Here is a 24,585-nt window from a genome sequence, read left to right as displayed (position 1 = left end):
ACATTTTACAAGCAGAGATGGATGTTGACCATAGATTAGGCCATAGATTAGGTCTAAAAACGTTTAAAGGATTAAAATGATACATCATTTGTTATAGGCCACAATGAGTTTAAGCTAGAAATCCTTAAAAAGAGTATGAGAAGAAAATCCTTATATTTTTAAAACTAGAGAAATAGACTGCTAAATACAACTGACAATTGAATGATGCAGGTTTCAACCGCTTGGCTCCACTTATACGTGAGGTTTTTTCTTTTTCTTTTTCTTTAAATTTAATTTTTATTTTATATTATAGTTGATTTACAATGTTTTGTTAGTTTCAGGTGTATAGCAAAGTGATTCAGTTATACATATACATATACCCATTCTTTATCAGATGCTTTCCCATATAGGTTATTACAGATTATTGAGTAGTGTTCCCTGTGCTTTACAGTAGGTCCTTGTTGATTATCTATCTTATGTATAATAGTGTGTATATGTTAATCACAAACTCCTAATTTATCCCTCCCCCCTCCTTTTCCTTTTGGTAACTGTAAGTTTGTTTTATATGCCTGTGAGTGTTTTTCTGTTTTGTAAAGAAGTTCATTTGTATCATTTTTTTTTTTAGGTTCCACATATAAGTGACATCATATGATATTTGTCTTTCTCTGTCTGACTTACTTCACTTAGTATGATAATCTCTAGGTCCATCCATGTTGCTGTGAATGGCATTATTTCATTCTATTTTATGGCTGACTAATACTCCATTGTATATATGTACCACATCTTCTTTATCCATTCCTTTGTTGATGGACATTTAGGTTGATTCCATGTCTTGGCTGTTGTAACTAGTGCGGCAATGAACATTGGGTTACATGTATCTTTTTGAATTGTGGTTTTTCTCTGGATATACGCCCAGGGCTGGGATTGCTGGATCATATGGTCATTCTATTTTTAGTTCTTGAAGGAACCCCCATACTGTTCTCCCTAGTGGTTGTACCAATTTACATTCCCACCAACAGTGTAGGAGGGTTCCCTTTTCTCCACACCCTCTCCAGCATTTATTGTTTGTAGCCTTTTTGATGATGGCCATTCTGACCGGTGTGAGGTGATACCTCATTGTAGTTTTGATTTGCATTTCTCTAATAATTAGTGATGTTGCACATCTTTTCATGTGCTTTTTGGCCATCTGTATGTCTTCTTTGGCGAAATGTCTATTTAGGTCTTCTGCTCATTTTTTGATTTTTTTTTTGATATTTAGCTGCATGAGCTGTTTGTATATTTTGGAGATTAATCCCTTGTTGGTTGCTTTGTTTGCAAATATTTTCTCTCATTCCGTGGGTTGCATTTTGTTTATGGTTTCCTTTGCTGTCTAAAAGCTTTTAAGTTTAATTAGGTCCCATTTGTTTATTTTTGGTTTGATTTTCATTATTCTAGGAGGTGGATCAAAAAGATATTGCTGAAATTTATGTCAAAGTTTGTTCTTCCTATGTTTTCCTCTAAGAGTTTTATAGTATCCAGTCTTACATTTAGTTCTTTACTCCATATGAGTTTATTTTTGTGTATGGTGTTAGATAATGTTCTAGTTTCATTCTTTTACATGTAGCTGTCCAGTTTTTCCAGCACCTCTTCTTATTGAAGAGACTGTTCTTGTCTCCTTTGTCATAGATTAATTGACCACAGGTGTGTAAGTTTATTTCTGGGCTGTCTATTTTTTTCCATTGATCTATATTTCTGTTTTTGTGCCAGTACCATACTGTCTTGATTACTGTAGCTTTGTAGTATAGTTGGAAGTCAGGGAGTCTGATTCCTCCAGCTCCCTTTTTCTTTCTCAGGATTTCTTTGGTTATTTGGGGTCTTTTGTGTTTCCATATAAATTTTAGTATTTTTTGTTCTAGTTCTGTGAAAAATGCCATTGGTTATTTGATAGGGATTGCATTGACTGTAGATTGGCTTGGGTAGTATAGTCATTTTGACAATATTGATTCTTCCAATCCAAGAACATGGTATATCTTTCCATCTGTTTGAGTAGTCTTTGATTTCTTTCATCGGTGTCTTATAGTTTTCCAAGTGCATGTCTTTTGCCTTCTTAGGTAGGTTTATTCCTAGGTATTTTATTCTTTTGGATGTGATGGTAAATGGGATTGTTTCCTTGATTTCTCTTTCTGATCTTTCATTGTTAGTGTATAGAAATGCAAGAGTTTTCTGTGTATTAATTTTGTATCCTGAAACTTAACCAAATTCATTGATTAGCTCTAGTAGTTTTCTGATGGCATCTTTAGGATTGTCTATGTATAGGATCATGTCATCTGCAAACAGTGACAGTTTTACTTCTTCTTACCCAATTTGGATGTCTTTTATTTCTTTTTCTTCTCTGATTGCCATGGTTAAGAATTCCAAAACTATGTTGAATAATTGTGGCGAGAGTGGACATCCTTGTCCTGTTCTTAATCTTAGAGGAAATGCTTTCAGATTTTCCACCATTGAGAATGATGTTTGCTGTGGGTTTGTCATATATGGCCTTTATTATGTTGAGGTAGTTTCCCTCTATGACCACTTTCTGGAGAGTTTTTATCATAAATGGATGCTGAGTTTTGTCAAACTCATGCTTTTTCTGCATCTTTTGAGGTGATCATACGGTTTTTATTCTTCAATTTGTTGATGTGGTGTATCACACAGATTTATTAGTGGATATTGAAAAATCTTTGCATCCCTGACATAAATCCCACTTGATCATGGTGTATGAGTCTCTTAAAGTATTGTTGGATTTGGTTTGCTAGCATCTTGTTGAGGATTTTTGCGTCTATGTTCATCAGTGATATTGATTTTCTTTTTTTGTAGTATCTTTGTCTGGTTTTGGTATCAAGGTGATGGTGGCCTCATAGAATGAGTTTGGGAGTATTTTTTCCTTTGCAATTTTTTCTGGAATACTTTCAAAAGGATAGGTGTTAACTCTTTTCTAAATGCTTGATAGAAGTCACCTGTGAAATCATATGGTCCTGGACTTTTGTTTGTTGGAAATTTTAAAATCATAGTTTCAATTTCAGTACTTGTGATTGGTCTATTCATATTTTCTATTTCTTCCTGGTTCAGTCTTGGAAGATTGTACCATTCTAAGAATTTGTCCGTTTCTTCTAGGTTGTCCATTTTATTAGCATATAGTTGCTTGTAGTAGTTTCTTAAGATCCTTTGTGTTTCTGTGGTGTCTGTTGTAACTTCTTTTTCATTTTTAATTTTATTGATTTGAGTTCTCTCCCTTTTTTTCTTGATGAGTCTGGCTAGAGTTTATCTTTGCAAAGAACCAGCTTTTAGTTTCATTGATCTTTTTGTTGTTTTCTGTGTCTCTATTTTATTTATTTCTGCTCTGATCTCTATGATTTCTTTCCTTCTGCCAACTTTGGGTTATTTTTGTTGTTGTTCTTCTTCTTTCTCTAATTGCTTTAGGTTGTTTATTTGAGATTTTTGTTTTTTCCTCAGGTAAGATTGTATTGCTATAAACTTCCCTCTTAGAACTGCTTTTGCTGCATCCCATAGGTTTTGGATCATTGTGTTTTAGTTTTCATTTGTCTCTAGGTATTTTTTGAGTTCCTCTTTGATTTCGTCAGTGATCCATTGGTTGTTTAATAACATATTGTTTAGCCTCCAAGTGTTTGTGGTTTTTTACAGTTTTTTTCTTATAGTTGATTTATGATCTCATAGTGTTGTGGTCAGAGAAGAAGATTGATATGATTTCAGTTTTCTTAAAGTTACCAAGGCTTGCTTTGTGACCCAGCATGTGATCTCTCCTGGAGAATGTTCCATGTGCCCTTGAGAAGAATGTGTATTCTGATGCTTTTGGATGGAATGTTCTATAAATATCAATTAAATCCATCTGGTCTAATGTGTCATTTAAGGTCCATATTTCCTTATTGATTTTCTGTCTGGTTGATCTGTCCATTGATGTAAGTGGGGTGTTAAAGTCCCCCACTATTATTGTGTTATTGTTGATGTCTCCATTTATGGCTGTTAGCATTTGTTTTGTATATTGAGCTGCTCCTATGTTGGGTGCATATATATTTACAATTATTTTATCTTCTTCTTGGATTGATCCCTGGATCTTTATGTAGTGTCCTGCTTTGTCTCTTATACAGTCTTTATTTTAAAGTCTAGTTTATCTGATATGAGTATTGCTACTCCATCTTTCTTTTGATTTCCATCTGTGTGGAATACCTTTTTCCATCCCCTCACTTTCAGTCTGTATGTGTTCCTAGATCTGAGGTGGGTCTCTTGTAGACAACATATATACGGATCTTGTTTTTGTATCCATTCAGCCAGTCTATATCTTTTGGTTGGAGCATTTAATCCATTTACATTTAAGGTAGGTATTGATACATATGTTCTTATTGCTATCTTGTTAATTGTTTTGGATTTGTTTTGGTAGGCCTTTTTTCTTCCCTTCCTCTTTTGTTCTCTTCTCTTGTGTTTTGATGACTATGTTTAGTGTTGTGTTTGGATTACTTTTCCTTTTCTGTGTGTGTATCTATTGTAGATTTTTGGTTTGTTGTTCCAGTGAGGTTTTGATACAACCAGCCATGTATATATGTATATATATATATACTGGTCTCTTAATTTCAAATGCATTTCCAATATACTGCATTTGTACTCTCCTCTTCTCATGATTGTTGGTTTTGATATCATAATTGTATGTGGATAATTTCCTACCTTTGCTGTATGTTTGCCTTTACTGGTGAGCTTTCCCATTTGTAATTTTCTTGTTTCTAGTTGTGGCCTTTTCTTTTCCATCTAGAGAAGTTCCTATAGCATTTGTTGGAAAGCTGTTTTTGGTGGTGCTGAATTCTCTTAGCTTTTGCTTGTCTGTAAGGTTTTGATTTATCCATTAAATCTGAATGAGAGCGTTGCTGGCTAGAGTATTCTTGGTTGTAGGTTTTTCCCTTTCATCAGTTTAAATATGTCATGCCACTCCCTTCTGGTCTGCAGAATTTCTGCAGAAAAATCAAAAGATAACCTTATGGGGATTCCCTTGTATGTTATTTGCTGCTTTTCCCTTGTTGCTTTTAATATTTTCTCTTTGTATTTAATTTTTGTTAATTTGATTAATATGTGTTTTTGTGTATTCCGCCTTAGGCTTATCTTGTATGGGACTGTCTGTGCTTCCTGAGCTTGAGTATTTCCTTTCCCATGTTAGGGAAGTTTTTGGCTATTATCTCTTTAAATATTTTCTTAGTTCCTTTCTCTCTCTTCTTCTGGGACCCATATAATGTGAATGTTGGTTTCTTTGACTGTCTTCATCTCTTTTCATTCTTCTTTCTTTATTCTGTTCTGCAACAGTGATTTCCACCAGTCTGTCTTCCAACTCACTTATTCATTCTTCTGCCTTATTTATTCTGTTATTGATTCCTTCTAGTGTATTTTTTATTTCAGTTACTGTATTGTAGTTTTCAGTTATTGTATTGTATTGTATTGTTCATCTCTGTTCTTTAAAGCTTCTAGACCTTTACTAAACATTTCTTGTATCCTCTCTGTCTGTGCCTCCATTCTTTTTCCTATATCTTGGATCATCTTTACTCTCATTACTCTGAAATTTTTTTAAGTTAGATAACCTATCTTCACTTCACTTGGTTGTTCTTCTTGGGTTTTATCTTGTTCCTTTGTCTGGATCGTATTTCTCCACCATCTCTTTTTGTCTAACTTTCTGTGTTTGTGGTCTCTGTTCCTCAGGCTGCAGGATGGTAATTCCTTTTGGTTCTGGTGTCTGCTGCCTGGTGGGTGAGGTTGGTCTAGAGGATTGTGCAGGCTTTCTGGTAGGCAGGACTGTTGCCTGCCCACTGGAGGGTGGAGCTGGGTTTTTTCCCTCTGGTGGGCAGGGCCATGTCAAGGGGTGTGTTTATAGACAGACCTTGGCTCAGGACGACTTTAGGCAACCTGTCTGCTGATGGGTTGGACTGTGTTTCCACCCTTTGGTTGTTTGGCCTGAGGTGTCGCAGGACTGGATTCTGCAGGCTGTTGGGTAGGGCCAGGTCTCTGTGCCAAAATGGCAACCTCTGGGAGATCTCACACTGATGAGTCCCTTGGGTATCTGTCACCAGTGTCCTTGCCCCCACAGTGAGCCACAGTTGATCCCTGCCTCCCCAGGAGACCTTCCGGGACCCACAGGTAGGTCTGACCCAGGCTCTTATGGAGTCACTGTTTTGTCCTGGGTCCTAGTGCATGTGCAACCTTGCATGCGTACTCCAAGAGTGAAGTCTCTGTTTCCCCTAGTCCTGTGGAATTCCTTCATTCAAGCCTCCCATCCTTCAAAGTCTATTGCTCTCGGGGCTCCTCCTCCTGATGCCAGACCCCCAGGCTGGGGATCCTGATATGGGGCTCAGAAGTCTCACTCCTGTGGGAGAATCTCTGAAATATAATTATTTTCCAGTTTGTGGGTTGCCCACCTGGTGGGTATGGGATTTGATTATATTGTGTAAGTGCCCCTCTTGCCATCTCATTGCAGCTTCTTATTTGTCTTTCTGTGTTGAATATTTTTTTGGTAGGTTTGAGTCTTTTTTGTCAATCATTGTTCAGCAGTTAGTTGTGATTTTGGTGTTTTCTTTAGAGGAGGTAAGATCAAGTCCTTTTACTCCACCGTCTTGTCTCTTGTCCTACACGAGTTTTTTTCAATAGTAAATACTACCATACTACACTATCCATGGTTGATTGTATAAGTGAATGCAAAACCGCAAAACGGAGGGCTGACTATAAGTTTTACTTGAATTTTCCACTGGGTGGAGGGTTGATCCCCTTAACTCCTATACTGCTCAATGGTCAAGTGTCAATAATGAGTCAAAATATAAAACATAATGGGAAAAAAACGAGTTCAAAATGATTAATAATGTTAAAAATAATTTGTAGTAAAATTTGTTGAGTATGTATGAATAAAAATAAAATGACCATTTAACACTATACCTCAAATTAATTAATTTAAAGAAAAAACTTTTAGAAGATAGGAGAATTTCTTTATAAACTTGACATTGGGAAAAAATTTAAGATATAAAAAGTACTAAACTTCAGTAATTACAAAGTAAAAATGGATAAATTGATCTACTTAAAAAATTTGTTGGGGGCTTCCCTGGTGGCGCAGTGGTTGAGAATCTGCCTGCCAATGCAGGGGATGCGGGTTCGAGCCCTGGTCTGGGAAGTTCCCACATGCCACGGAGCGGCTGGGCCCATGAGCCACAATTACTGAGCTTGTGCATCTGGAGCCTGTGCTCCGCAACAAGAGAGGCCGCGATAGTGAGAGGCCCGTGCACTGCGATGAAGAGTGGCCCCCGCTTGCCACAACTAGAGAAAGCCCTCGCACAGAAACGAAGACCCAACACAGCCATAAATAAATAAATAATTAAATAAAAATTAAAAAAAGAAAAAGAAAGAAAAAATTTGTTGGGTAAATATGAATAGAGGTGAAATTCTGATTATCAAAGATACTATTAAGATAGTGAAAAGGAAAGCCACAGGGTGGGAGAAAATATTTGCAATAACTGAGAAAGGGTTTCTATCTAGGAGATATGTGTGTATATGTATAAATCATATCTATGTTATCTTATATGTCATTGGGAAGGCAATAATTTTGAAAATATACATTAAATTGACAAATCCCTAAAAATATAAGTTAATGAAATGTACCCAAGAAGTTTGAATTTTCCTATAAACAAATAAATTGATTCAGTTTTCAAAAACATTCCATCAAGGAGAGCCCCACGCTCATAAAGCTTCACTTAACATCTCTACAAAATAGTCAAAGAACACTATATAATGTCTTCTGGAGAGTAGACACTACTGATCTCCTTTATGGGACTAGCAAAACCTCGATGCCAAACCCAGTGAAGACAGTATGGGAAAGGAATATTTCAGGCTAATATCACTTGAATATTGAGGTAAGTCAAATCATTCAATAAGGAAAAATATTATCTCAGGACTAATTTGGGTTTAGGAGTAGGTGGCATTTCATTCAAAACCCAATTGCTATAACACAATACATTGATTGATAAAATGATTATTCAATTAAAGCAAAACAGAATAAGCAATTTCTGAAGTTCACCCTCATTAATTAAAATTCTAGCAAACTAGAAATAAAAAAAGAATGTCTTTAATTTGATTAAATGTCTCCATAAAAATCCCCAAGCAATCATTATATGCTGAAACACACAATGTTTTTGTTTGAGAGCAAAAAAATACAAGGACACGTGGATAGCCATAATCACCATTTGTCTTCAGTATTATACTATAGATTTTACCCAGTGCAGTTAAGCAGGAAATAGAAGTGAAAGGCATAAGGTCAGGAAAAGAGGAAATAAAACTTTGAATATTTGAGATATTATAGTGTACCCAGAGAATGCTCAAGAACCTGCAGATCAATTATTACAATTAATTAGACAGTTTGACAAATTTGCTGGGCACAAAATCAACTTAAACTTTAATCATATTTTGATATATACTGTAATATTGTTGGAAAATGAAATTTGAAAATGTTAATGTTTAAATCATGAAAATTATCAAATAACTAAATATAAATCTAAAAAAAGATGTGCAAGACCTCTTTGGTGATAATGATAGAATTATATTAAGAAGACCTAAGCTTAGAGATATTCTATGTTCATGTTTGGAAGAGAAAATATTTTTAAAATGTCAGTTCTCCAAAAAGTGATCTATAGATTCATTGCACCCAAGATGTATTTCATAGAACTTAATTGATTCTAAATAGATGTGGAAAAATCAATGGCCCACATTAGCCAGGACAGTCTTGAAGAATGAGAATAAGATGGGAGGTCTTGCTTTAGCAAATGAAGTCATAGTAATGACAATAGTGTGGTATTGATGAGGGCATAGAGACATAGACTAAGGGACAAGAAATAGAGATCCCACACAGATATGGACACTGATACACACATATTGAACACTTGGTTTATGATGGAGGTTTTATGGCAGAGACTGGGGGAAAGACTATTTTCTTTTTTTCTCATCAATAAGTGGTGCTAGGACAATAAATGTCTCTATGGTGTCCTATAAGAACACAAATTTATACATGGAAAAAAAACCTGACCCTTATTTCACACCATGCCCAATAATCCATTTTAGGTGGATTATAGATCCAAGTGTGAATAAGTATTTGAAAATATAATGCAACAATATCTTCATGATAGGTAAATATTTAAAATACGTTACATAAAAGTATTAATCATCAATACAAGTATTGATGGCTTTGACATTAAAATAGAGAGAAACAAAAGCCAGAGGTCAGGGATTAGAGAGAACATTTGGGTGGAGAGGGGATATATGACAGTAGAGAGAGGTATATATGCTTTTATTTTCTGTTTTAATGAAAGAAAGTGTGATATTTGAACAAATAAGACTGTGATACATTTCACAGTATCCATAGCTACTTACATCTACTTCGGACTGTTTTATTACATTTCCATAAGTTACAATTTTTTTCTTCTCTGGCATGTTGGGACATTAGATAGGGTGTTTCCCATATCTTCCCTGGGCTCCAAACACCACCAACAACCCAAATATTCTGGGCAGGCAGTTGCCAGATGGTGCTGGATCACTTCCCCTTCCCTCTTTTGCTGCTTCTTTGGTCAAAATCAACATGGTTGGTCTTGGCTTTGTAGGAGACCAGTGTACTCTTGAGGCATTCTGGACATCATCAGGGCTGTTTTAACATCACTCTTAGAAGGACATTTTGGAAGCTCCTTGGGGAACTTCTACTGATGAGCTTGTGTTGCCACCACCATTGTCTTTTCACTGCATGTGTAAAGAAAGACAAATGAAATGGAAACACAACACTCCAAAATCTATGAGATGCAGCAAAAGCAGTTCTAAGAGGGAATTTAATGCAATACAAGCATTCCTCAAGAAACAAGAAACATCTCAAATAAGCAAGGTAACCTATCATCTAAAGGCATTCAAAAAAAAAAAAAAAAAAAAGCCCAAAGTCAGCAGAAGGAAGGAAATAATAAAGATCAGAGAGGAAATAAATAAAATGGAGACAACAAATAATGGAAAAAAAATCAATGAAACCAAGAGCTGATTTTTTTGAAGGGATAAACAAAATTAATAAACCTTTAGCCATGTTCACCAAGAAGAAAAGAGAGAGGCCCCAAGTAAACAAAATAAGAAATGAGGGCTTCCCTGGTGACGCAGTGGTTGAGAATCTGCCTGCCAATGCAGGTGACACGTGTTCGAGCCCTGGTCTGGGAAGATCCCACATGCCATGGAGCAACTGGGCCCGTGAGCCACAACTACTGAGCCTGCGTGTCTGGAGCCTGTGCTCTGCAACAAGAGAGGCCGCGATAGTGAGAGGCCTGCGCACCGCGATGAAGAGTGGTCCCTGCTTGTCGCAACTAGAGAAAGCCCTCGCACAGAAACGAAGACCCAACACAGCTAAAAATAAATTAATTTTAAAAAAAAAGAAATGAAAGAGGAGAAATAACAACTGACATCACAGAGATACAAAAAATCATAAGAGAATACTACAAACATATATGTGCCAACACACTGGTCAACCTAGAAGAAATGGACAAATTTCTAGAAAGTCACAACCTGCCAAGACAGAGTCAAGAAGAAACAGATAATTTGAACAGACTGATCACTAGTAGTGAAATTGAATGTCTAATTAACAAAACTCCCAGCAAACAAAAGTCCAGGACCAGATGACTTCACAGGGGAATTCTACCAAACATATAAGTAAGAGCTTATACCTATCCATCTCAAACTATTCCAAAAAATTAAAGAGGAAGATACACTCCCAAATTCATTGTATGATGGCACCATTACCCTGATACCAAAACCATACAAAGGCACTACAAAAAAAATTATAGGCCAATATCTTTGAAGAATATAGATGTAAAAATCCTCAACAAAATATTAGCAAACCAAATCCAACAATATATAAGAAGGATCATACAATGTGATCAAGTTGGATTTATTCCAGGACACAAGGATCATTCAACATTCACAAACCAATCCATGTGATACACCACATTAAAAAAGCACAGATAAAAATCAAATGATCATTTCAATAAACACAAAAAAAGCACTTGACAAAATTCAACATCCACTCATGATAAAAACTCCTAGCAAAGTGGGTATACAGGGAACACATCTCAACATAATAAAGGCCATTTATGACAAACTCACAGTCAAGGATGCCCATATATGGGGATATATGTATACTTATAGCTGATTCACTTTGTTGTACAGCAGAAACTAACACAACATTGTAAAACAATTATACTCCAATAAAGGTATTAAAAAAATAAAATTGTATCAGAAAGAATAAAATTAAGGAATAAACTTAACCAAGGAGGTAAAAGACCTATAGAAAACTATAAAACACTGATGAGGAAATTGGAGATGATACAAAGAAATGGAAAGATATCTGGCACTCTTAGACTGGAAGAATTAATATTGTTAAAATGACCTTACTACCCAAAGCAATCTACAGGCTAATGCAATCCCTATCAAAATACCCATGACAGGGGCTTCCCTGGTGGCGCAGTGGTTGAGAATCTGCCTGCCAATGCAGGGGACATGGGTTCGAGCCCTGGTCTGGGAAGATCCCACATGCCGCGGAGCACCTAGGCCTGTGAGCCACAACTACTGAGCCTGCGCATCTGGAGCCTGTGCTCTGCAACAAAAAGAGGCCATAATAGTGAGAGGCCCGTGCACTGCGATGAAGAGTGGCCCCCACTTGCCACAACTAGAGGAGGCCCTCGCACAGAAACGAAGACCCAACACAGCCAAAAATTAATATAAAAATAAATAAATTAATAAGAAATTGACATTAAAAAAAATACCCATGACATTTTTCAAATAACTAGAAAAAACCGTCCTAAAATTCATATGGAACAACAAGAGACCCCAAATTGCCAAAGCAATCTTGAGAAAAAAGAACAAAGCTGGAGTTATCACTCTCTCTGACTTCAGGCTGTACTACAAAGCTACAGTAATCCAAACAGCATGGTACTGGCATACAAACAGGCACATAGAACAGTCGAATAGAATATACAACCCACGCACCTACAGTCCATTTAACCTAGGAAATAAACTCATGCACCTATGGTCCATTAATCTACAACAAAAGAGACAAGAGTCTACAATGGAGAAAGACAATCTCTTCAACAAGTGGTGCTGGGAAAACTGGACAGCTACATGTAAAACAACTAGATTAGACACTTCCTCACACCATAAACAAAAATAAACTCAAAATGGTTTAAAGACCTAAATGTAAGACCTGAAACCATAAAACTCCTAGAAGAGAACATAGCCAGAACACTGCCTATTGTAAAAATATTTTTTTGGATTTATCTCCTAAGGCAAAGGAAATAGAAGCAAAAATAAACAAATGGTACCTAATTAAATGTAAAAGCTTTTGCACAGCAAAGGAAACAAAAGAAACCAAAGAAAAGGCAACCTATGGAATGGAAGAAAATATTTGCAAATGATATGACTGACATGGGGTTAATATCTAAAATATATAAGCAGCTCATACAACTCAATATCAAAAAGCAAACAACCCAATCAATAAATGGGCAGAAGACCTGAATAGACATTTTTTTTCCAAAGAAGACACACAAATGGCTAACTGGCACATGAAAAGATGCTCAACATGCAAATCAAAACAACAATGAGATATCACCTCATACCTGTCGGAATGGCTATCAACAAAAAGAGCACAAATAACAAATGTTGGAAAGGATGTGGAGAAAAGGGAACCCTCCTACACTGCTGGTGGGAATGTAAGCTGGTGCAGCCACTATGGAAAACAGTATGGAGGTTCCTCAAAAAGCTAAAAATAAAACTTCCATATGATCCAGTGATTCCATTCCTGGGTATATATCCAGAAAAATAAACAAAAACACTAATTGAAAAAATACATGCATCCCAGTGTTCATAATAGCACTATTTACAAGTGCCAAGATACAGAAGCAACCCAAGTGCCAATTAAACAAATGGATAAAGAAGATATGGTATACATATACAGTGGAATATTACTTGGCCATTAAAAAGAATGAAATTCTGCCATTTGCAGCAGTGTGGATGGACCTAGAGAATATTATGATTAGTGAAATAAGTTAGAAGATAAATACTATATGATATTTATATGTGGAATCTAAAAAATAGTACAAATGTATGTATATGGAAGGTGGAAACACACTCACAGATATAGAAAACAAACTAGTGGTTACCAAAGGAGAGAGGGAAGCTGGGAGTGGCATTTAGGGGTATGTGATTTACAGGTACAAACTATTGTGTATAAAATAGATAAGCAACAAGGATATACTGTACAGCACAGGGAATTATAGCCGTTATCTTGTAATAACTTTTTTTTTTTTTAAGATAGTAGTCATCTTTTCTTTTTAAAATTTATTTATTTATTTATTTATTTATTTATTTACGGCTGTGTTGGGTCTTCGTTTCTGTGCGAGGGCTTTCTCTAGTTGCGGCGAGCGGGGGCCACTCTTCATCGCGGTGCGCGGGCTTCTCACTATCGCGGCCTCTCCTGTTGCGGAGCACAGGCTCCAGACGCGCAGGCTCAGTAGTTGTGGCTCACGGGCCCAGTTGCTCCGCGGCATGTGGGATCTTCCCAGACCAGGGCTCGAACCTGTGTCCCCTGCATTGGCAGGCGGATTCTCAACCACTGCACCACCAGGGAAGCCCTTGTAATAACTTTTAATGGAGTATAATCTGTAAAATACTGAATCACTATGCTGTATACCTAAAACAGATATAATAATGTAAATCAACTATACTTCAATAAAAAGACATAAATAAAAAAATCTAAAAGCAAAAACAAATAAATGAAAATTTATCTAATTAAATCTGATTTTTCTATAAAAAAATAAGCAGAAAAAAAATTTAGGGCCCATGATCCTTTTAAACAGCACACAGTATTAAGCGCCGTGGTAGAGAAGATCTGGCAGCTTAGCAAAACCAGTTTTCTTTTCTTCCAAGGGACATAGGTGAACTGCACTGCCCAGTCTACCTTGAGGGTAGGTGTGACTCTGTCACTGTCGCAGGAAATGGGATGTGAATGAAACGCTGTGAGCCCCTTCCAGAGCTGGGCTGTAAACTCCCATGCCTGACCATCTAGTTTCTTCCCGTTCCAGGATTTGACACAGATGAACAACACAGGGAACTTGGAAGCATCTTTAGGGAACTGAGACTGTGTCTCATAATCTTAGGCTGACCATGTAATTTATTACCCAACTGGGACACTTGAGAGTGGAAGGGGGCACTGCTCAGCAGGAATACTCACTTTGGACTGTGCCTGAGCAAGAAATAGACTGTGCCTGAGCAAGAAATATACTTCTACTGTGCTAGCCACGAAATGCTAAAGTTTATCTGTTAGAATTGTCAGGGTTATCTTAACTAACAAGTGCCAACTTACTTAAGCCAGCCTTTTTCTAACATGGAATGTTTTTAAAAATAGAATTGTTTTACTAATGATAAATTTTAAATAGTGAATAAATTAAAAACAGAAAGAAGAAAAATGTCAGCCCTAATCTCACCATCCAACTGACCACTGTTAACGGATGTATTTCCATCCAGATTTTTTACATGTGTATTTTTTATAGATGTGATTACAGTACATTCAGTTTTGGATCCTATAGTTCATTCAACAAACATTTTCCTCATTTTATTAAAAAATCTATTAGTGAAGATCATTTTAGAATCTCTTCATATTTAATAAACAGGCACTTAAGTTATCTAAATCATACATAAGTGTTGTAGAAAAATTAGATAAGTGGATGTGCAGGAAGAAAGGCCTAAAAGGAAAGTGTATGTATAAACAAAAATTGACTGCAGTATATGCTGCTCTTAACCTGCTTTTGACTTAAATCTAATGAACATTCTTTCATGTGGCAATTGTAATTCTATATCATGACTTTAAAGTTTCCATAGTGTTCAAAGCTATGAAACTTCTAAAAAGCAAAACCCCAGTTAGTGCTGGATTAATTAGTATTTCTAAGATTTGACTTGTGTAACTTTTTTAGGCATTACCTTCTCCACTTTTCTCCGTGTGGTTGATGGTTACATCGGACACCTTTTTTCCTTTTTTTTTTTCTTAAAGATATTTGTGTACAAGGTGTGATAGTGCATTTTCTCGATGTCCATTCTGCATATCATTATCATTTTTGTCAATCCTTCTCAATTATATAAGCAAAAATTATTAATATTTTAATTTGCATTGATTAATTAGTGAGCTTTCACTTTTTCCCAAGTGTTTATTCAGTTTATTTATGATTTGCCTATTAATGTTCTTAGCCTAGTTTACTTTCTTTTGTTTTCTCAGCTTAGTTTTTGTTCTTCTGTTTTCTTAGCCTAGTTTTCTAGAGCGGTGGATAATGTAGATGGTAATGGCTACATAATATATAATGTGAATGTGCCATATTTTACCATCTCCCTATTTTGGACATTAATACTGATTCTAATTTGAGATCTATGATTAAATAATGGTGTGATGAACATCGATATGAATAACCCCCCTAAACACACACTATGTCAAGGTGTAAGGGGGAAGAGTGACCCATCAGGCACTGTCCCTCAAGGCCACACACCCTTGCCTGTGGTGGTGGATCTGCTGCTGGCTCCGGCTTACACCTTGGGGTTCCATGGAGCTCTTCATGGCTGACTTTCTGGGCTCTCTACATTCCTTTTGTATGACAGCTTCTCCTAAGAGTGTCATCATTTACTGCTGTGACCTGAAGTTGTCCCTTGGCTCATGCACATCTTACTGTTCGCTTGCTCACCTCCGTGCATGTATTCAGCTCTTTTGTCACCTGTGCTCTGCCGGCTCCTGGGAAGACTTGGCAGATGGATGTAGGGACTGTCTTGTGTAAAAAATAAGTTTTTATTTGCTTTTCACCTTAGTTTTCAATGTGCTGAATTTTGCTTTTCATATTCATGCGATTTGTTTTTCTTTTTAGTGAAATTCCTTCCATTTACAATGTTGATCTCACTTTATTCAGTGTTTGTCCAGTTATCGTGAATTTGTTGTGTTCTGTCACCTCCAATGCACTGGTGGTGCTGTTTGAAGGATACAGGACATCTGGGTCACAGTGAACTGTGTTACCCTTTAAATGTGGCTTTTCATGGATTTGTGGACTGAGGTTCATGCCTCCACATGTAATATAACTAAAGATCAGGCTGTTCTGGTTGCCTCTTTCCTTCTTCCCTCCCTCTCCTCCGGACATGGACTCCACAGAGCACAGATTGGGAACCCCAGGACCTGTGGGTCACCAAGCCTCTTCCAATTTCACATTGCCCTTCTGGAATCAAACAAGATCATGCATGTGAAACTCTAATGTGCAATCCAGCTAAAATACAGAGAATTTAATTATTTTCAAGACAAGATTTCTTCCAGATTACAAATACAGGTCCATCTGTGTCAAATTGAACTTCCTAGTGGAAGGAGAGGAACCAGCGGAATTTAGAGGAAATTTCTCATCACTGTAAGTTTCCCAATGGCAGATACAGAGCCTGTTATGTGCTGGTACAGAGAGAGGTCAACATTTGATCTACTGATGGATGGCAAAGTGGTACTTTCCCACCCAGCAGCCCCGGGTCCCTCTGGCTCACAAGGCTGCCATAACCTGGTTGTCAGCAGGGAGAGTCAGGGGTCCAAGGCCAGGCCAGGCGGAAAAGGGCTTAGGCTGCTGAGTGACTACACAGGCCTTGGAGGTGGCTGAGCCCCTGGAGGATGCTGGGTTGGATCCAGGGCCTGAGATGGCCCCACCCAGGTGGGAGATGGGTACTGGCTCCTCTGATAAGCAGCAGGTACTGGCTGGCAAGTCAGGTTTGGAGGGGACAGGCAAAGGAGGATAATTCACATGGGGCCCTGGGAGCTCTCTTAGGGAGATGAGAGGGAGGCTGGCTCAAAACAGCGTGAGCTGGAATGGAAAGGAGCTGGTGGCCAGGGCACTCAGATAGAAAACAGGGGCTGGTGTGGGACGGTAGACAGGGAGCAAGGATGACTGAGTCCCATGTTGGGCCCAGGGCAGAGTAGGGAGATGGGACTCCAGTGAGGCTGAGGGCCATCATGGGAACATCTCAGCCTCCTAAGCTCTAGACGGTCCTGGTTACGGGAGAAGCCTGCCCTCACTGGAGAGAGAGGCCCTGGAAACAGGAAACTGAGTGTCCATGGCATGACCCCCTGACATTCTAGGTCCCTGGAGTTATTTTCCTTCCTCTGACCTGTTCTTTGTTCTGCCAAATTGAAGAGGGGTTGGTGACAGTGGTTGGCTTAGAGAAGGTAAGAAATTTCTAAGGCCCAGAGAGGACCATTTTGGGGGAGAGAAGATTGTCCTTTTTAATGGACCTCACTTTAGACTCAGACCTGGCAGAAGGCTGAGCACCAAAGAGGCATGATTGAGAAATCAATGAGACTCTACACAGACAGCATGGGATTTAGGGAGGAGTGAGGGCTGGGGAGAAAGGGGGAAGCAAAACCCAGAACTGACAGCAGAGGGCATCCTGGAGCAGTGTGGTTGCATATTGAGGTGGTTCAATGAATAAATAGGAATTCAGTCGTAATCACTCTAGAGATCCATTTATTGTGGCCCTGTGATCCCACTGCTAAGCCTTATGGAATTCTTGCCGCTGCCGCAGAATGATGGTCAGCAGAGAAAAAGGTCAGTCTCAAGCTGCTGTTAGAGGCGCTTCATTGTTCTCTTTATCCAGGACAGGAAGTGTGAGACCTTGGTGAAGACTCCTGGAGATTTCCCGTTCGCTTTTCCATAGGAGAAAATACCCTGGACCACTTTTTTGCACACGAGGGGCCCGCCGGAGTCACCCTGTGGGTAGAGAAAGGAAGGGCTGAGTGGGCCTCCTCACGGTCCTGTCTTCCCTGCCACCCCAGGCTGGGTGGTCTCTGTCAGGGTCTGTGAGGAAGATCTGGGCCAGAGGAGGCCTGGTCACCTCCCTCGCTCCTGGGGTCCAGCCTGGCTCTGACGGTTCTTTGCAGCTCGACTCAGGTCTACCTTTCTGTCAGTCCTCATGGAAACTCTGGTGATAACGCAGCTACGGGATGACTGATCCTTCCTCACCCCCAACCCTGATCCACTCAGGGGAGAGAATTAAATTTTGGATTAGTGGACCTGGCTGCCCAAGCTCTCAAGCTGAGGATGAGGATGTGGCCTGTCCCCTTCCCAGACCTCCCCAAGATCCTCTCCCCGGGGCCTGTGTGCTTAGATGCGAGGAACCTGACCTTGAAGGCAGCCTTCACCTTCTTCGGGTCCCCCACGCAAATCTGGGTGGCCTGGCTGTAATAGCCGGGGAAGAGGGATTTGCACACTGGATCCTCCTGCACCGTCAGCTCTGCCTCCTGCAGGGTGGTGGTTGGAGTGCCCACAGCCACCTGCCCCCAGCCGGCCACACTGCACGCCTTTCCTGGCTTCACCCGGGCCTTGCCCCTGGGCAGGCTGAGGGGTCTCACGGCTGCAGTCCTCTTGGCCTTTCTCTCCAGCTGATGGGAAGAGGCAAGAGTCCAGCTCAGCCAATGGTCTCTGGGCTTGGGTGCCACGATGAGGCCGCACTGACCACCCCCCTCACCTGAGCCACTGGGACTGGTCAGGCAGCCAGATGGGAGGGAGGGAAGGGACAGGCGGTAGTGGAGGGGAAACGATCTGTCCCCAGGAGGGCAGGAGGAGTGGGGAGGTTTCCTTGCCTGCAGTAACATGATGTCATTGGAGTAGTTCTTAGGATTGTAGTCTGGGTGGGGGATGGCTCGTCTCACTGGGATCATCTGCTGGGTCCTCTCCTGTTTCTTGATGTTGTGGGCCCCCAGGGTGACGTTGATTAAACTGCACAGAGAGCAGAGCAGGAGTTGGGGGGACTCTGTGCCCTGTGCTTCTCAATGACCTGAGGGCAGGGATCCTGGGAGCTTTCTCAGGCAATATGGTGAAATTACTCTGAGTTTGAATTTTGACTCTCTGTGCCCCCTTTCATCCTCCATTGATGCTTTATTTGACCCGTGTGGGCCCTCGCTTCTCAACCTTGCCTCTTGCTCTCACCTCTGACCCTCTGACCTCAAAACTTACCTGCCCCATTTCTCAGCTTTTCGTCACCCTAGTGCGGCTCTTAAGATGGCTTGTTTGATGAAGTCTTGTGGTCCTGACTTACCACGATCTCAGGGTGAGGGAGGGGTTCCCCTGGGCTCAGCCCCTGTGGAGAGGACGGGGTCCCTGTCAGGGTCTCAGGAGGGGTAGGCTGGCTGCTGCCCCTCACCTTCCTCTGCAGTGAGCAGCCGTCAGAACAAAGTCCTTTTGCACGAGGACACCGCTGCACCTCTTCCAACTCTCCTTATCCAGAAACTGAACAAACACCATGTAGGGGCGGGAGTGGGGCTTGGCCTCGTGGCCCCCGATGATCTCCTCTGAAAGAAAAGGCTGGAAGATGGGGTGATGGGAGAGGTGTGGTCAGGATGGAGGTTCAGGGAGGTGGCAGTCGAGGTGGGTTGACAGCGCCTTGCAGACACAGGGGGGGAGTCCCCCAGGTTCTCACTGCAGCAGGATAACCTTTTCTGAACTTCAAGCCTCAGAATTTCCCTCTGAGAAAGGGGTCAGTGCTTGTTCTCCAGGTCCTGCATCAGACACATGTGTGGAGGAGGGCGGGTCTGCCTTCCGGATGGTGGAGGCCCAGAGAATCGTGGACGGGACTCCCTGATGAGCTCTCACTCCCGCTGAGTCTCTGGGACCCCTCTAAGCCTCTGCTAACATCTTGATTTGTGCCATTTTCTAATAATTACCTATGAGCTTACGGAATTGGATTTTCTAAAATCCTCATGTCCTTGGGCCTAACACAACCTAGGATCTCAGTAAATGTTTTTTGGCTGCAAGAGTGAATAGCCTCCAATTAGCTTTAGGCTGAGGTTTGGTGGGGATAGTGCTGGTGGGATTCAAGGCCATAGGGATGGGGGGAGAGCACTGCCAAAGGCAGTGGGACAGCCAAGGACCTGGGAGGTGGGGGAGATAGGGCAGAAAATGAGCTGCTTGGGTCCTGGGGCAGAGTCAAGTCACCCGGAGAGCTTTGGGTGCTGTCATCTAGCCACTTCTGATCAATCACCCCCTGGGTTCCTCCCCTGGGCAGGAGTGAGGGGTGGAGGGCACTGAGAAATTTCATTGGTTCTTAAGCTGGGTCCACTGACAATTCCTATACTATAGTGGGTTCACTTGAGCTGCCTATTCCTGGGTTGAAGTGAGGGATTTTAATTACCTGTGTTTTGTAGCTTCACATCCTCTGCCAAATACACAACCCACTTTCCCTGCTGGTGAGAGAGAGGCTAAGACCCACGAGAGCTTTTAGGCTAAGACCCACCCTTCCTTTCTGCCATCCATCCTCGCTGAGTGTCTATGCAGCATCGAAATTGTTAGTCTGGGTTTGGGACGGGAGCTGGGGTTGAGAAAGTTGAGCTGGGCAGAAGGGTCAGGACTACAGTAGGTTTAGTGAGATGGGCTCTGGCCTCAAGAATGGGGATTGTCACTCACCAGTCCCAGCCCGGGGGGCAGAAGAAAGGCCATTAGGAGCAGGAGAGGCTGCATCTTCCCCGAAGTTCTGCCTAGGATGGAGCTGCTGGTGTTTCTTTCTTCCAGACACAAAACACAGTGGAAGGAAGAAGGGCAGGCTCAATGCACACACAGACCTCCCAGACCTGTGCTCCCCCCGAGCCGGGTGTCAGCATGCAACGTGGTCGTCCACGTTCTCTGCCGTGGGTTAAGTGAGAACGACACTGTCACCACACTTGTACTCCCACCGCTGAGTCACAAAGCAAGAAGAAAGAACAAGAAAGTGAAGGCTGTGGTTCAGCCAGCACAGGGGCTGGGTCCCAGAAGCCCCTCAGTGACTGAATCAAGAATATCTTCATTTTTCGACTCTTGGTTCTTTTTCGATTCTGGTGAAATCCTGAATAATTACACAATAGGCTAGGTCCTATTGTGTAATATGAGAGACACAGCTCCTGCCCTTGAGAGGCTGGCTGTCAGCTGGAGTAGACCTAGAATCTGTGGGTAGAGAACAAGATGGCAAGGACTATGGTGAGGGGGGTCTGCTTGGTGCCATTGTGAGGTAGAGGCTGGACTTGCTTTAGGAGCAGATAGACCTAGACATACCCAAGTACCCCACGCAGCAACCCCATTTCTTATGTTGCCACCATCCCAGCCTCATATTTTTGAAGTGTTTAGAATCGCCTCTTTAAATGTAAACATTCTGCAACAAAGAGAGCTTTTTTTTTTTTGGTGGTGGTTTTTTGTTTTTGTGGTTTGTTTTTTCAAATTAATTATTTATTTATTTATTTTTGGCTGCGTTGGGTCTTTGTTGCTGCACGCGGGCTTTCTCTAGTTGTGGCGAGCAGGGGCTACTCTTCGTTGGGGTGTGCGGGCTTCTCATTGCAGTGGCTTCCCTTGTTGCAGAGCACGGGCTCTAGGCATGCGGGCTTCAGTAGTTGCGGCACGTGGGCTCAGTAGTTGTGGCTCACGGGCTCTAGAGTGCAGGCTCAATAGTTGTGGTGCACAGGCTTAGTTGCTCTGTGGCATGTGGTATCTTCCCGGACCAGGGCTCGAACCCATGTCCCCTACATTGGCAGGTGGATTCTTAACCACTGTGCCACCGGGGAAGTCCAAGAGAGCTTTTCTTATCCCACAATCTTGAACAAAATTCCTGGACTTGGTATTCACTTGACCAAAACAAACCATCACTGGGTCCATTGGAAGTGAGTGACTGATTGGGTTGTGCTGAGGTATTTAGCACCCCTCGAGCTGAGATGGGGGCTGTCCCACTCAAATCAGGGTGCCTGTGAGTGGGGAGGGGCTTCCTCTATAGAAATGCTGCTTACTGGTGTGCACTGAAGGTGAAACGGATGCCGGTCATCCTAATAATTACTACCCACTAAGTATTCTCTGTCCAGAGAACCACGTCTCTGATGGCCCTGGGCATAGTAATCCTAAACATTTGCAGATGATCCACCACTCTCACCAGTATGAGGACAGAAGGAAGAGTGATGGCAGGGAAGGCATGAGGAGTTCTAAACAACCCAACCCCAAGTCAGTTGAAGAAACAGCATTCTATGGACTTATAGAAAAAGAGGGGAAGGAAACATGCTTAGGCATGAATGATGATGATCTTGGGATGGTGGAATTCTTGGTAATTTTAATTTTCTTACTTATATGTTCTGTATTTAATTGTCTTTCTATGATGAATATGTTATGATGAATATATGTTACTTTTATACCCAAAACACATTTTGCCAGAGGTGAAGCTCACTCACCATGCAAACATTCAGCAAACCAGTTCTTCTCTTCAGCCCAGCCATCTCGAAGCTGCATGTTTTAAAAATGAGGTTGCTTTTCTGAATACGTTCTTATATTAAAAATTCAGAGATTATTGAAAAATAGAAGAAAAAATTTACTCAATAAAATATGGGCTATAGACACCTTTGAAACATTAGGATACCCTTGAAACCAATAATTTTCATTACAGTGAGTTTCCTTTGGAAATAAATATATTTAAACACACATAGGTGAAAAGAGTGGGAGTTGAGGAGACGCTGGCTCAGACCAAGATGGAAGAGCGCCTTCAAGGCCACTTGGGGCCGAAGGAGGATGTGCCGTCAGGACACCAGAGGTTGCACAGGGTCCTGGGCTCAGGACTCCAGGACAGAGCTGGGACGGGCACTTGAGCTGGGCCTGGGAATACTGAAGGCCCCCCTGAAACTCTCTCAGCCTTCGGAGCTCTGGCTGCTCTGATGTGGAGAGGGAACTCTGCATGGGAGCACTACACATTTCTAAAGCCTCCCCACATTTCTGTTTCTGGGGTTGAGAAGTGCCCCCCTCAACCCCAGAGCTTCTCAGGTGGTCCTCCTTCCAAATCTGGATTCTCTTATGTTGCCACATTGGCACTGGGATAGGGTGGGGCAGGGGAGTGGGTGTGGATTAGGAGGAGGACATATGGATGCGATAAGAGGGTCCTCGAGAAGAGGGTCGTGTTCTCCTGAGGAGGTGTCTCCCTTTTCTCATGGAGCCCATGGTCAGCCTGGCAGGGGAGGCTGGCACTGGGGACGAGTGGCTGGAGGGAGCTGGCTGTCAGTGCAGCAGGAATTTTTATTCTAGAGTTGGAAGGGTGGGTGGTGTGTTGGAGGGGGAAGCCCGTAACAGATCAGAAATGTGAACGGATGGTTGCCAGACACAGTAGGTGCCTAATGAATGTGTTTGAATGAATAAAATAGGAATCAATGATTTCTGCTCAAGAGATGAAAGTTTATTAAGTTCCAGGCAGTCCCCCCTTTGCCCCCTTTTGGCCCAGTGCCATTCTGACCTTTACCCCAGAGAAGATGGAGGGATCCATCCCAGGGGCACCTCAATCTGCTCCCTGCAGTTTGTAGTAGCTCATTGTTTTTTGGATCCAGTACAGAAAGCTCGAGACTCTGGTGTAGACATTTGGAGGTGTCCCATTCTCTCCTCCAAAGGAGACAATGCCCTGGGCCATGCCGTTACACACAAGGGGGCCCCCAGAGGCGCCTTGTGGGCAGAGAGAGGAAGGGCTGAGCCGAACCTTCTTCAGGTGTGGTCCTCCGTGCCACCCCAGGGTGGATGGTCTCTGTTGGGGGCCCTGGCTGATATCAGGGGCTGTTGGTCCTGAGGATTCAGCCTGGCCTTGACAATCTCCCCTTCTCCTCCCCAAGGAAGCCTCTGCCCATATGTGATGGTGGGACAGTCTCCATGCCCCCAGGGAAAAAGGACAGAGACTGGATAGGAGAAAAGGCTGGGGACACAGGGATATGATTAGTTCCCACTGCCCCGGACCCTCACAGCTTGGCTGTGCCCAGGGCTTTGCATGGATAACACTGGGGATCTCACCAGAAAAGAACCCTTCCTCTTTCTTGGGTTCCCTGCACATATCTGGGTGGTAGTGTTGTAATCTTTGTAGCGAGAGATGCATTCCTCATCCCTTTGGACTTCAAGCTCTACCTCCTGAAGTTTCTCCGCCACGGGATTGTTCACGCCCAGGTGCCCCCAGCCGGCCACACTGCACACCATCCCTGGCTTCACCAGCTCCCTTCTCCAGGGCAGCCTGATGGGGCTCACAGCAGCGGTCAGGTAGGCCTTCCTCCTCAGCTGAAGGCAGAGGAAAGGCATTCTAACCTACTTTTGGCCCACAAAGCCCTCAGGGACAGTTGTGGGGTTGCCTTCCTCACTTCCCCGGGACAACTGAAGGGGTCGTACTGGAAGGAGGGACAGGAATGAGGTCATGGGGGATTCAAAACCCCAGGATGAAAGTGTGCAAGAACCAGTGCGGCCACGTGCCCTACCTGCAGTAACATGATAGCGTTGACCCACTTATTATGATCATAGCCTTGGGGGGATGGCTCTTCTCACTGGGATGACATGCTGGGTCCTCTCCTGCTGGTAGATGTTGTGGTCCCTCAGGGTGACGTTGATTTAGCTGCACCGAGAGCAGAGAGGGAGGTGGAGTCACAGGAAATACAGGCCAGGAGCCGTAAGGAAAGAGCACAGCTTGGGACATGGCGGGACTGGAGGGGAGAGAATTCTAGGTATGGGACCTGGGGCTGAGCATCTC

General features: G+C 41.9%; 1 protein-coding gene across 1 annotated transcript; it reads right to left on the bottom strand.

Moving 5' to 3' along the window:
* Nucleotides 1-17,568: 17,568 nt before the first annotated feature.
* Nucleotides 17,569-20,665, bottom strand: LOC137758652 (granzyme H-like). Its single transcript, XM_068534653.1, has 5 exons — nucleotides 20,502-20,665; nucleotides 19,243-19,403; nucleotides 18,683-18,818; nucleotides 18,224-18,481; nucleotides 17,569-17,810 (listed from the first exon to the last, which is right to left on the bottom strand). Exons 1-5 carry the CDS (start codon nucleotides 20,553-20,555, stop codon nucleotides 17,667-17,669), a joined length of 753 nt encoding a protein of 250 aa, XP_068390754.1. The 5' UTR covers nucleotides 20,556-20,665; the 3' UTR covers nucleotides 17,569-17,666.
* Nucleotides 20,666-24,585: the final 3,920 nt, after the last annotated feature.

Source organism: Eschrichtius robustus, chromosome 1 (genome assembly GCF_028021215.1).
Source record: "Eschrichtius robustus isolate mEscRob2 chromosome 1, mEscRob2.pri, whole genome shotgun sequence".
NCBI lineage: Eukaryota > Metazoa > Chordata > Mammalia > Artiodactyla > Eschrichtiidae > Eschrichtius > Eschrichtius robustus.
This window is presented reverse-complemented; position numbering and strand designations above follow the sequence as displayed.

Excerpts from the sequence above, each read along its gene's own strand:
- LOC137758652 (XM_068534653.1), bottom strand. The coding sequence starts at position 20,555 with ATGCAGCCTCTCCTGCTCCTAATGGCCTTTCTTCTGCCCCCCGGGCTG. Across the intron at positions 18,819-19,242 it reads GCTGCTCACTGCAGAGGAAG|TTTAATCAACGTCACCCTGG; the intron begins GTGAGGGGCAGC and ends CTCTCTGTGCAG. Across the intron at positions 17,811-18,223 it reads AGGTGAAGGCTGCCTTCAAG|GGTGACTCCGGCGGGCCCCT; the intron begins GTCAGGTTCCTC and ends CTCTACCCACAG.